At 39.3% G+C, this 13,652-nt stretch overlaps 1 protein-coding gene across 1 annotated transcript in view; it reads right to left on the reverse strand.

Moving 5' to 3' along the window:
- TTBK2 (tau tubulin kinase 2) overlaps nt 1-13,652 on the reverse strand; it is a 110,469-nt gene that overhangs the window by 13,185 nt on the left and 83,632 nt on the right. The window contains exons 10-12 of the mRNA XM_021695336.2: nt 10,092-10,308; nt 4,955-5,166; nt 2,392-2,974 (exon numbers count right to left, since the gene is read on the reverse strand). Of these exons, the coding sequence (XP_021551011.1) occupies nt 2,392-2,974; nt 4,955-5,166; nt 10,092-10,308 (1,012 nt within the window). The remainder of the gene's footprint in view (nt 1-2,391; nt 2,975-4,954; nt 5,167-10,091; nt 10,309-13,652) is intronic.

Consider the following 13,652-nt stretch of genomic DNA (forward strand, 5'->3'; position numbering starts at 1 on the left):
ACAGCCCCAAACCAATTTCTTTCAAATCTAGCAAATTTATCCATCTTTCAAAATATATTATCTAAAAAGTTTACACATGCTATTTGAAAATCAGCGGTTTCATGTGTAGGGATAAGGGAAGTCTGGACGAAGGCTCATAAATCTGCACTAAGAAATAAAGAGAACTAGGGGGTGCTAAAGTTCTCACTGGTTAGTTTATTATGCCAACTATGCCTGTAATATAGATAAACTTTTGCTTTGCCCATTTTTATAGTTCTTACATATTTTAAGACATCAGTATACTTTCCCTTCATAAAAGAGAAACAATCCTGAGTGAAAAAGATACAAACTAACAAAGTGTTTCCCATCAGAATATGTCTTAATTTAAAATATTCAGATAGCCCAGTAATATGGTTTAGTATATCATCCAAGCTAGAACATTATATTCAGAGTTGCAAGAGATACGGAGAAGCTAATTGGCAGTACTCCCTATTTAATGTGTCTGTAGTAAATTAGGGAAATAATAACATCTGCTTTGCAAAAGTAAACTCTGAATTTAAGCCTCAAGAAGAGAATCAAGATAAATATATTTTTAATCTAATTCCCGCCCAAGTGAAGGCAATGGTAGGTTTATTACCTTAGACCTAAGTATACAAGTGATGTAGCTGTTATTTCTTTAGAGACCTTCTTCAGTTAAGAAAAATGCTTTTATTTAAAGATATCTGAAAATAAGATCAAACTCATAATATCAAATATATGAATACAAGTCTTTCAATAACTTGACAGAGAAAATGCTGCAGACAGTGTAAGAGAACCATGAGAAAAGTCTTTGTGGACAAAATACTGCTGATGGGAGAAGGCAAAAAATACTAGGAGAAGTGGAGCCAGGGCCGTAGAAGCGTCTTTGAAGGGAAGCATGCCAGGATGTGGTGAGCAAAATGCTTGAGTGGCAGTGAGTGCGCAGCAGGACAGAATCGCAGAAGAGAAGAAACTGAATGTGGGAAGAGGGAAAGAGGGAATGAAATAGGGAAGAGGAAAGGTGGGAGGAAAAAGAGATAAGGGGAAGGGAGGGAGGTGGCTTGATTTGCCTCTAGTCCATAGGTTACCGTGTACAATTTGAAAAAGGATGCTCCTCAATGAGGAAACAGACCGGCACGAAGACGCACAGTTTGGTTAGCAACGTTTGGGCTAGAGGTCCAGCTGATAAGCTTTCTTTCAGAGGAGCTTTTCTTTTGCAGAGACTGGAGAGGAAGAGTCAAAAGATTTCAGCCCCTACTTGCTCCCTTGGCTAGGCCACTTTATTCAGTGAACAACCTGTGTAACTGTACAAAGCAGTCCTGCAAACGAAGGAAAGACTAACTCTGATGAAGAATGAGGCAGGCATTTATTTTACCATGTTGAAGTGCAGATGAATTCCTACAGAGCTATACACAAAACCAAATTTTGTCATCTTTTCTCACCGTTTCACACCTGCATTTGGAATTGTGTTCTAATAAAAACATTTCAGCTTGGGGAACAATGTTGTTTCTGGTGAGCTGGAAGAGATGGCTGCTAGATCATTAGGGAATTTAAGGAAATCTGGTACTTGCACCCATGTAAGGACAGATTTACCTTTTTGGCTGGTGCCCAAAATCTGTGTACACAGTTCCTTACTGCCTCCATGTTTGGCTTTTCCAGGGATCCTGCTGCTCACAGTCGTAGGGGGATCACTGATCACTGACAGTAACAGGCTAACAGGTGTCTCCAGCTTAATGCCCAAACAGAGTAAAGAGGACGGTTTCTTCAAGATGTTCCTTTACAGAAGACCTTTATCACAATTGTTTTCAGCTACTTGTTAAAATGCAGACTCCTGGGCTCACTCTATCCCAGACCTCTTGAAGTAGAAGTTCTGGAAGAGAGGCCGGAACTCTGTATTTTAAACAACAGACATCAAAGCTGGAAAACTATGTTTAAGAGTAATGTAAAATATGACAAATTTCTGTGTGGAGATTACAAAAAAAGGCAACAAAGAGAATCAAGCCTAGCCAAGTGTACCCTATAAAGTATAAGCCACATATGCCTTCCTCACCAGATTTATAACGTAGAGATTCAAAATCTCTAGAATTATAAATCCTTAAAGTCATAGCTAAATGCCTACATAGATAGCTCTTGCGGTCTAATTACAGATGTTATTCTGAAATTAGGTTATAATGACACTTCATGTGTTGAGTTGCTGTCCTGACAGGAAAGCTCGCTTGTTTTGAGAAATTTCACACTGGATGACTGACTCTAGAACTTAGTCCAGACATCACTCCCTATCCCCATCTGCCAAACTTAGGCATCTGCTGAACAATCTTAGTTGATCAACTGTTCATTCTTTTTTAACAGCACATTGAGCAGGTAACAGAAAAATAACTGGAACAAATCTCTTACCGCTGTGAGGGGTCCTTCTGCTTGCGCCTCCATCGGACTTGTGGGTGTCACTGCAATAAACGGGCCAGCAGCCTGGAGTTCTAGCCTATCCGTATACTGTTCCGAAGCAGCAGCGGCAGGGCACTCCCCAGAAAGTGCTAAGACCACACCTGAGGGTTCTTTCTTTAAATGATCGCTTTCTGCCCAAGGACCCAGTAGGAGCTTCTCATCTTGAGGCGATTCCTCTAGGACTTGAAGTACTTCAGGTTCCTCATCAGAAGGGCTTCCAGTTGTTTTATGGCCTAAAGCTTCATTTGTCCTAAAATCCCGAAGGTCCTGCTCCTTGTCCACAATCACCCATTCTTTGGAATCAACCTCCTGCTTGCAGGAGCTCAAGTTAACTGCTACAAATCCATTGCTGGCACCGCCATCTGCCTGTTCAGGGGTGTTGGCAGAGGCAGGCTTCGAAGCATCTGGAAGATATTCTTCATCATAGTGCCAGATGTGGTCAGTACGGGACACAGCAGGAACACAAGGCTTATGAAGCAGAGCAGGGAGAAGAGATTCCTTTCCTGCACTGGACTCTTTCTGCATTTTCTCCAGGCTTAAAAAAACAGACAGAAGTTACTCATTTGCCCTAGGAAAATATTTATTACATAAACTATAAGCTCTATACAGAACTAATATTCACACACAGATGAGAGAATATATAAATAAAGCATAAGGAAAGTTTCACAGGCTGATAATGTTCTTCTCCACCTGTTATAACCTGGTTTTGGAAGATGGGACCCCCGGGAGGAAGATGGCTCTCCTGCTGTCGGGCAGGGGACAAGCCTAATCAGGTTGCCTGATGGGATCTCTTTCACCTTTTCTTTGCCAATTCAATCACACTGCTCTCTGCTCTCTCTGAGGGACTGAGGCAGAATTGAGCCAAGGGGATTTTGCTTCACCAGAAGCCCTATAAAAGGAAATGAAGAAGCTAGTATAGGAAAGGAAATGGAGAAGCTAGGCAAATACCTCATGTGTTTTGTCTTCAGAGACGTATGTAAATGTAGACTCATTCAAATAAACTCCAAAGGCAGAAATTTTAAGAAAAGCTACTACACCTGCTCCAGCACGCCCAACCCCCTATGTACACAGTGGGGCACACAGCAGTGGGGCGGCGGGCACAGTGGCGTGCAGGAAGCTTCAAGATGTATTGTCAGTTGGAGTGGATTAAAAGGCAGTTGACACGGTATATGAATCTGTCTGCTAGCCGAGGGGCAGGCAGTGGTGTGACCATTTGGCGGCACTTACTTCTACGAACTGACCTCATCGTCAGGGAAGCACTTGAAGCGATATGTTTTTTTCTTTCCAAGTCTGTAATTAGGTGCTTCAATTCCTTCAACGGTTTCCTACTCATTCTAGGTTCTGGCCTGAGTTCATTTTCTTAGATTACTTCTGTTTTCTCAACTCTGTCTTTTTTCTTAGCTCTTCCCACAGCAGGGACTCTCTTTTTAGTTCCATTCTTTTATTAAACTAATTCTTTACCAAACTAAGCTTTTTTCCTTATTGCATTTAAATAACTATATAAATCCTAAATTCCTAATCTTAGCCACAGCTCGAAATGTTTAAGCACTGCCCCAACTCGAATCCATTCTTTTGATCATATTAATGTATAGATTCAAGTTTCTATCACGTAGCTGTGAGGCTGAATGATTACATGGAAGGAAGAATACACATATATGAAGGACTGTCAAAAATGGAAGCTAGATTAGATTAGGCTGAATTATCTTGGACACAGTAACTACCATGTCAGTCAAATACATGGTCCTTCTAACCTAACATTTCATTGCCAATAGCAGCCACCAGGATGTACATTGAAGGGTGTGTGACTATCACTAATCACTCAGCTCTTCATATTACTGCAGCCTTCTATAATTCATAACTATATCCCAAATTCTTTCTAAAGTTTCATTTCTGTCTTCTGTTATCAAAATTTGGGAATAATGGGACTTATAAACATGAATTATAGTTATTACCTATGTATAGCTCTCTGAAGTTCCACCTTTCCTTCTTTCTAGGAAGAAATGATAAACTTATTTGTGTCTATGTTCCCTACAGTACTAACTCATAAAAGGCCTTCATTAAAGTGAATCGAATTGCCTGTCCCTTGTGTATAAATTACTTGTTACCCTCCTTCACATACTCCCCTCCTTCCTCTCTCATACCTTCTTCATCATGCACTCTCCAACTCTACACTGCATCTTCTCATTCCAATAAAAGAGATCCCTTACCAAGTGAGTTCAAAATGTTCATTTAACTTATACCTGGTGTCATAAAGTTACCAGCTCCCACTGCTCAGCTCCCAAAGCCAAAGGTTTTGTTACAGAACTTGTAACAATTTTATAAGACAATTCACATTAAGAATCACAATGATAATTAAAAACATGGATGGAGATGAGAATTTAATCAAATCAGTAATACAAAAATGCAAAAATTTCTTATTTGAAAGACTATGTAATAGAAATTCATAATGATGATGATGATGATGGTAATTACAGTATCTTAGTAGCTTTAAAGAAAAAGGAAAAGTATTTTATACCAGGTCTCAAGAAACTTGTCGGTATCTGGCTTTGGCTCCAGTGTAAGACGTTTTTCCAGCTCAAAGCTGTGGATGGAACGTAACTTCCGCACCAATGGAACATCTCTGTCTGGCTGAGTAATCTCTGAGCGGACACGAACTGGTGAACCAAGGCTTGGAGCATTCAGAATACCGTTTACTTGACCATGGCTGTTCTCTTCTTCGGTAGCAGCCTAGACAAAATATAAAAGAAAACCATGAAAAACATTCAGGTGACTCTATGTGTAGCAATCATTGAAGTCTTTCAAAATAATATAAGCAAAGGCTTGGGAGGTGTTTTCAGAAATCACGATATTTTGGATAGTTGACATCATTACATACTTGTCTACTAACCCTTCATAAAATGAGTTCTCTTAATTTATTCTCAGTTCAGTATTATTTTAGTTTTTTATATTTGTGGTACAGAGATAAACAGTCTAAACATGTTTACCCACCTTGACTTTTTGTATTATGTCTAATGAGATGCTTGCAGGACTCCATTCCTCTAAACTAAAAATAAAACCTGGAAAGGTTTTCTTGGCGACACAAGTGGTCTCACAAGAGGTAGGATGGGTCACCAAGCCTGAATATCCCCTCTTATTCCCTCTCTAAAAGTGAAAAACCAAACAAAAACAAGAAAACCTGGAACCAGAAAAATTAGGAGCTGGGTAGAGAAGGAGGAGGTTGAACATGATGCAGCTCTGAGCAGTGGGGTTGCCTAAGGACAGATCCCTCAGCAGTATACTTACCAGAGAAATTAAACCTGATCCCAGTAGTGGGGTGAGAGAGGGAAGTCTGGTATGTCTATTCTGATTAGAGACCCACAGAAGATGCCGAACTGGTCTCAAATTGGGGGGTCTACTCTGGCTACCAGCAGAAGCAGAAGACAATCTCTGAAGGAAGGCTTCCCAATCCCCAATTTAGGTCTACAGGACTGCTATCAATTATTAACTAATAAGTAAAACACTAAAGATAGTCAAACACAAGAAGGCATGCCCATGACTAAGAGCAGAAATAACTTTTATTTACTAACTTATTTTTTAAGATTTTACTTATTTATCTGACAGAGAGACACAGCCAGAGAGGGAACACAAGCAGGAGGAGAGGGAGAAGCAGGCTTCCTGCGGAGCAGAGAGCCTGATGCGGGGCTCGATTCCAACCTGAGCCAAAGGCAGACACTTAACGACTGAGCCACCCAGGCGCCCCAGAAATAATAACTTTGAGAAAAACATTTAAAACTCCCTAAGACATGAGGGGCACCCGGGTGAGACAGTCAGTTAAGGGTCTGACTCTTGGTTTCGGCTTAGGTCGTGATCTCAGGGTCATGAGATTGAGACCTGCATGGACTCTGTGCTCAGTGTGGAGTCTGCTTAGGTTTCTCTCTGCCTCTGCCTCTTTCTTCCCTCCTCTCTCACTCTCTCTTTCTCGCTCTCTTGCAAATAAATAAATCTTTAAAAATAAGAATCTCCCAAAGACATCAGATATTAAACTTAAGATACAGAATACAGAACAGTTATGCATAAAATGTTTAAATAAATAAAGGTCATTATCACAAAGATCAACAAGGGATTATATGGAATTAACTGATGAATTTAATATGAAATATTCAATTAACAAGTTAAACATCAAATTACCCAGAAAAAGCCAAAGTTATTAATCAGTGAACTAGAACACATAGCAAAAGAAATTACTTACAATGAAGCACAGTAAGGAGAAGAAAAATATGAAAAAAAAATTTATAACAGAATGAAAAAGCGTACATTTACTTAGATTCCCAGGATGAGAGAACAAAAAGAATGAATTAGTGGCAATATTTTGGTAGGGAATAGCTGTACATCTCCCAGAAATGATACGAAACTATGAATCAAAAATTCAGGAAACAAGATATTCTAAGCCGGATAAATAAAAAGAAATGTAAGCCGACGCACAGGGTAGTTACAACGCAGAACACCAAAGACAAAGAGAAAAATTAAAAAGTAGCTGGGGAGCAAAGACAGAGGGCAATGAATCATCTAGAAAGAAAAAAAAATTAAGAGTAACAGACTTTTGAACACCAATAATTGAGCCCAGAGGAAAAGTAACTGTCAGTCAAAAATTCTGAATCTAGTATGAATTCTCTTTATTTTTTTTAAATCTTTTATTTTTTTTTTAAAGATTATTTATTTATTTGACAAAGAGAGACAACAGCGAGAGAGGGAATACAAGCAGGGGGAGTGGGAGAGAGAGAAGCAAGCTTCCCGCTGAGCAGGGAGCCCGATGTGGGGCTGGATCCCCAGACCCTGGGATCATGACCTGAACCAAAGGCAGATGCTTAATGAATGAGCCACCCAGGCGCCTTTAGTATAAACTCTCTTTAAAGAATGATGCTGGGCAACCTTCTCAGGTCCCCTCCCTCCTCGGAAGCTTTGTACTATCACCTTGCTATCATTTAATAAACCTTGCTTTGCTGCCCCCCCCAAAAAAGAATGATGCTAAAATAAATACATTTACAATTAAGTAAAAATTTAAAGAGTCCTCCCAAAAGACCTCAACTAAAGGAACTTCTAATAGAAATACTTCAGGAAGAAGACAAGCCCAGGACTTCCAAAAATGCAAGGATATGGTAAACATCTTTGAAAAATCCAGACAAACATCACTGATATAAAAAAAAAAAAACAGTATCGGGGCACCTGGGTGGCTTAGTTGGTTAAGTGTCTGACCCTTGGTTTTGGCTCAGGTCTTGATCTCAGGGTCGTGAGATCAAGCCCTGCATAAGGCTCTGCACAGAGCTTGGAGCCTGCTTAAGATTTTCTCTCTCCCTCCCACTCTGCCCCTCTCCCACCCCCTCTCCTTCTCAAAAACCACCCCCCCAAAACCCAACAACACTAATAATCTAATTTGAGTAATGTTTTTGAAAAGGAAGGAATTGGGGCACCTGGGTGGCTCAGTCAGTTAAGCGACTGCCTTCAGCTCAGGTCATGATCTCAGGGTCCTGGGATCGAGTCCCACATCGGGCTCCCTGCTCAGTGGGGAGTCTGCTTCTCCCTATGCTTCTCCTTCTGCCTCTCTCTCTCTCTCTCTCAAATAAATAAATAAATAATTTTTTAAAAAAGAAAAAGAAAAGGAAGAAATTAACATATAGAAGAGAACGAAATACAGATTAAATAGTGATGATGGGTAAAAGAAACTAAAGTCAGCTCCATGTCAAGGGCCATTTCACACTCTCATACACACAGATACCCATGTGGGCTGGCAACTGAGAATGTCACTCGAGATTTTTTACTGTAAGAACAGTTTTTGCTTCTGGTGCAATAAAGACAGCCACAGTTGACATTATAAAAATCTGATACTGACTTCTTGCCTACTTTTCACTACTTATTCCTAATTATTATTAGTCTAGATAAGGCTTTTTCTTTTTTCTTAATAGTTTATTTTTCTTTAAAAATTTTTTTTATTTTAATTCAATTTAGTTAACATATAGTATATTATTAGTTTCAGGTGTAGAATTTAGTGATTCATTAGTTGCATACAACACCCAGTGCTCATCACAAGTGCCCTCCTTAATGCCCATCACCCAATTATCCCAGCCCCCCCACCTCCCCTCCAGCGACTCTCAGTTTGTTTCCTATAGTTAAGAGGCTCCTATGGTTTGCCCCCTCTCTGTTTTTATCTTATTTTATTTTTCCTTCCCTTCCTCTATTCCATCTCGTCTTTCTTAAATTCTATAAGAGTGAAATCATCTGGTATTTGTCTTTCTCTGACTGATTCATTTTGCTTAGTACAATACCCTCTAGTTCTATCCATGTCATTGCAAATGGCAAGATTTCATTCTTTTTCATGGCTGAATAATATTCCATCACACACACACACACACACACACACACACCCACACCCACATCTTCTTCATCCATTCATCTGCTGATGGACATCTGGGCTCTTTCCATATTTTGGCTATTGTGAACACTGCTGCTATAAACATCAGGGTGCATGTGCCCCTTCGGATCACTATGTTTGTATCCTTTGGGTAAATACCCAGTAGTGCAATTGCTCGGTCATAAGGCAGTTCTATTTTTAACTTTTTGAGGAACCTCCATACTGTTTTCCAGAGCAGCTGCGCCAGCTTGCATTCCCACCAACAGTGTAACAGGGTTCCAGAGAGGGCTTTTTCAATAACCAGACCACAGTGCAGCACGTCACATCTATGCAGAGAATGTTTTTACAAAGTGACTCCCATGACTGAATGTATATACTGTTAATTTTTCTAATTATTAAGTTTAACAATATAGTATATATACTGTCTGAAGACAGGCCAAGCTCCTCAGAATTGATCATGGAAAATTCTTTTTAAGATACATTTCATAAAGCATGACTAGCCAACTTTCTATCTATCATGTTAAAAGGTATGAGCCCAAAGTCTCATTTTACACCTATAAATTTAACTTCCATCCCAACTAAACCTTTATAAAATCATAGGAAGCACCAAAAGCTAACTGGTTCATAATTCACTGCCCCTCCATTCCCATTTATCTTCATCTTATCTTCTATGAAAATGGAAATGACAAGGACAGTAAAATCAAAAAGAAACTTGGAGATAATCTGCCCAAGATTACTAAAAATTAACCATTTAATTCAGAAATCTGTATCTCTCCCCTTACAAGTGGTACTGCTTACAATCCTAAAGAAGAAAAAATCATGTCAATTATTCAACATCCACTTTGTCAGCTTGTGATCAGTTCGATGCTTTCTACTTCTAGCTCTCACTTCCCCACCTTCACTTGAGACAATTTTCAGAATGGGTACTCCTAGTTCCATAGGCCCACAGAGTCTTGTCATATTATTTAGAAAGACTATTAACTTCTGACCTATAGATGTCTCTTCTTTTAGTTTCAGTGTTATTTTTTTTTAAACGCTTTCATCTTTTCCAAAATACAAGATGAAAATTAATGTTCAGTGTCTATATCTGAGTGGTATGGGCAAAATTAGCCAAGATGTTGTAACTACAAATATATAAATCACTAGCAATACAATGTTCTAACTATTTCTCATTCAAAATTAAGAATCATGATACTTTGCTACAGCAACAGAAGAAAAATATTAAGCACTTAGGAAAGATAACCCCTCCTATGCAAGAAATACGCACCTTACAAATCCCAAGCCTTATCTTGTTCCTGTTGGCGTCCATCTCTTCCCAGACATCCTTCTCCTGGGGACGTGGGTGTCCCAAAGATCCTGGCAATTTATCTGGTGACACACCAACAGGGATGCCATTCTCCCCATCACTAAGCTGCTCATCTGGAAACACCTCATCTGTATTTTCTCGAAGCAAGTCTCCTGGGATGGGCGTGGCATTGGCAATTCTAAAAATGTGGGGTGAAAAAAAATGTAGAACTTAAAAACACCAGAATCAAAAATTACTATGAGACTATCCTACATTTTGTTTCTGGACTTAAATGATCAAGTCTATATATAATTAAAAGACTAAAACAAAGGCGCCTGGGTGGCTCAGTTGGGAGCTCAGCGGGAGGCCTGCTTCTCCCTCTCCCACTCCCCCTGCTTGTGTTCCTGCTCTCACGGTCTCTCTCTCTCTATGTCAAATAAATAAATAAAATCTTTTTTTTAAAAAAAGAGTAAAACAAAACATAAACAAAACCTCAGAAACTTAAACCATGCCAATTCTACAAAATAGAACTATTTTGGGGGGGGCGTAGGGGCAGAGTCAGAGGGAGAGAGAGAATCTTAAGCAGGCTCCACACCCATTGTGGAGCCCAATGCAGAGCTCGTTCCCACAACCCTGTGATCATGACCTGAGCCGAAATCAAGAGTCAGATACTTAACCGACTGAGCCACCCAGGTGCCCCAAAACTTCTATTTTTGATTAGGAAAATTTTCAGGCTGATCTAAAAATACAAATTTTAATACAGTAACTCACTGATTTAAGAATCACTTTAAAAGTTAGAAATATTTGGTCTATTTTCTAATAAGTCTTTGTCAATTTTAATATTTTCTACTCTTTACCCATTTCTTGCTGCAAGAGTAACAAAAACTATAAACAGAAAAATGTCAAGTGTCATAATGACATAAGCAGGTATGAGACCAGTTATATATATTTTTTAAAGATTTTATTCATTTGACAGAGAGAGACACAGCAAGAGAGGGAACACAAGCAGGGGGAGTGGGAGAGGGAGAAGCAGACTCCCCGCTGAGCAGGGAGCCCGACATAAGGCTCGATTCCAGGACCCTGAGATCATGACCTGAGCTGAAGGCAGATGCTTTATGATTGAGCCTCCCAGGGGCCCCAGTTATATTTTTTTAATAGTGTAAAATGTACATTTGCTTCTTCAATTATAGACTTTTGACAAGTATCTACTATATGCAAGGCTTTAGGGACATAAAGAGGAGAAAGGAAATTCTTGCCCTCTGGGAAAAACTAGAAATACTGTATCTATACAGAACAAATACAGAACTGCATGAACTGACCAGGAACAAAATAAAAAAAATATTAATTGACATTCATCGATATATTTCTTTCAAAGTAATTTCATGTCCTATTTATATAACTCATCTCTCCCTTAGACTTCTGGCTTGTGAGGAGCTTTTTCCAGTTCTCAGCTATCACTCATTAAGTGCTCAGGTCCCCGTCAGCTCTAATGTTCTATAGCTCTACTTTGTACACTAGTTTGTTTTGTTTTTAAATATTGCTGACTGAACACAATATTTACCACACAGTGAAATATTTTCTTAGATGTGATCTGGAATGTCTAAAAGTAGAAAAAAGCAGTTTTCAGTAGACTATCCTGACACACACAATTATTCTGAGTGGTAAAACAGGCATCTTCTCAGTGAGCCACTCCAAGGGTAAGAGCTACACCCTGGCCCAGGTGTCATCAATATGTCATATTGTGAGAACAAGTCATTTTGCAGGGACTTGTTCCGCCCGAGTTGATGACCCTCACTATCATCTCTCCCTATTGGGTCAACAGTAGAAGATGAAACTCTTACTGATATGTTATAGGTATAATTTAGAAAAGCACTGATAATAGCCCCCGGGAAAAAAAAAACCTTATAGCCCTGTAAAGCAGTTCTTGTAGTTCTGACACTGGGAACATACTGAAAAGGGAGTTTGAAAAAAAAGAGAGAAAAGAAAAGAAAAGAAAGAAAAGAAAAGAAAAGAAAAGAAAAGAAAGAAAAAAAGAAAGGAAGGAAGGAAGAAAGAAAAATAGAAAAGGTAGTTTATAGCCTAAAATAGTTCATGTGAAAGGATTTATTATAAAAGTAATTAAAGTTCAAAAGTAAATAAAGTTCATAAAGTTCATAAATAATACTCTAACGTATACTTTTGCACTCATTCGACTCCTGAATGTAGGATAATTTTTCTGGGAAGGAATTTCTTTCTTTCCATATCTCAAACTGCAGATTTGGATCAGAGAGCCGGTGAGGAGCACTAAAAGATTTTTCAGATAGAAGTTCAATATACTTTACTGATTGATGCATTACAGTGGACACTAACATAGATGTGCTACACAGTAATCCAAATGTTCACTGAAAGAATTCCCTCTATTCCTGAGGAAAGGGAATGGCAAAAGAATCAATATCTGAATTCAGGAAAGTCAGTCTACTAGCCCCACATTTTTTCCCATTTTAATCAGTATTTTTCCAAATCCTTTTTTCCCTATGCCTAGCTAATACTCTGCTTCTTTCCAACTACGCCAATTCCTTGGCATTTCCTTCTCCACTCCTGAGGAAATAAAAGCACACCCCTACCTATGAACTGCTTCTATTCTTACTCTCTCCTAGTTTCCCCCTTCTCTCTGATACTACACACTTCAAGGGGCTCTCACATCTTCCCCACACGGGCTCGCTTCCACATGACTCAGGTTCCTCTCTGCATTTATTCCCCCATTTTTACTCCTTACATAATTACTATTTTCTTCTTTCTCCTATAACTCTGATCCAAATCTGGAGTTTGAGATATGGAAAAAAAGAAATTCCTTCCCAGAAAAATTATATTACATTCAGGAGTCGAATGAGTGCCTAAGTATATGTGAGAATATTATTAGCACATGGTCTGTGTTGGGTGTTTGCAGATAAGGTATAAATTACAGAAGCAGATTAAGGGAAAAAAGTAAGGACATAAATAGAAGAATTGGAGAGATGTCAGGAAAAGTAGGAAGAACGGACGGACATCCTTTTCACACTCCCTTGCCCATACTCTAAGGCAAGGGCTGACCAACTAGGGCTGTGGGCCAAATCTGACCTGCTCACCTGCTCACCTATTTTCGTAAACCAGGTGGTATGGCACGGAGTCCTGCTCCTTCATTTACACACTGTGTGAGGCTGCGGTTGCACTTCCAGGCAGTGGTAGTGGTAGCAGAGAGAGCACAGCCCGCAGCTACTTATCTGGCCCTTACACACCAGGTTTGCTGAAGAATCAGGGTTTTGATTCAGAGGTCAGCAAATGCACTCACTTCTTAAATGGTAGGCCTGTGGGCCTAATACTTTTCAGGCAGATACAGTGACAGATGCTAAAACTTGTGGGCAAAATTATGATGAAACATAAAGCTTATATGAATTGTCTCAAAGTTATCTTCCCACAAAATACTTACTACTTAGAAAGGGAAAGATAGTCACTTCACAGTGGAGAAACTAACATCACCCTAGCCAGATTAACAACATCAATACCATCTGTAATAGGACATACTGA

The sequence above is a fragment of the Neomonachus schauinslandi genome, chromosome 9 (assembly GCF_002201575.2).
Source record: "Neomonachus schauinslandi chromosome 9, ASM220157v2, whole genome shotgun sequence".
Lineage (NCBI taxonomy): Eukaryota > Metazoa > Chordata > Mammalia > Carnivora > Phocidae > Neomonachus > Neomonachus schauinslandi.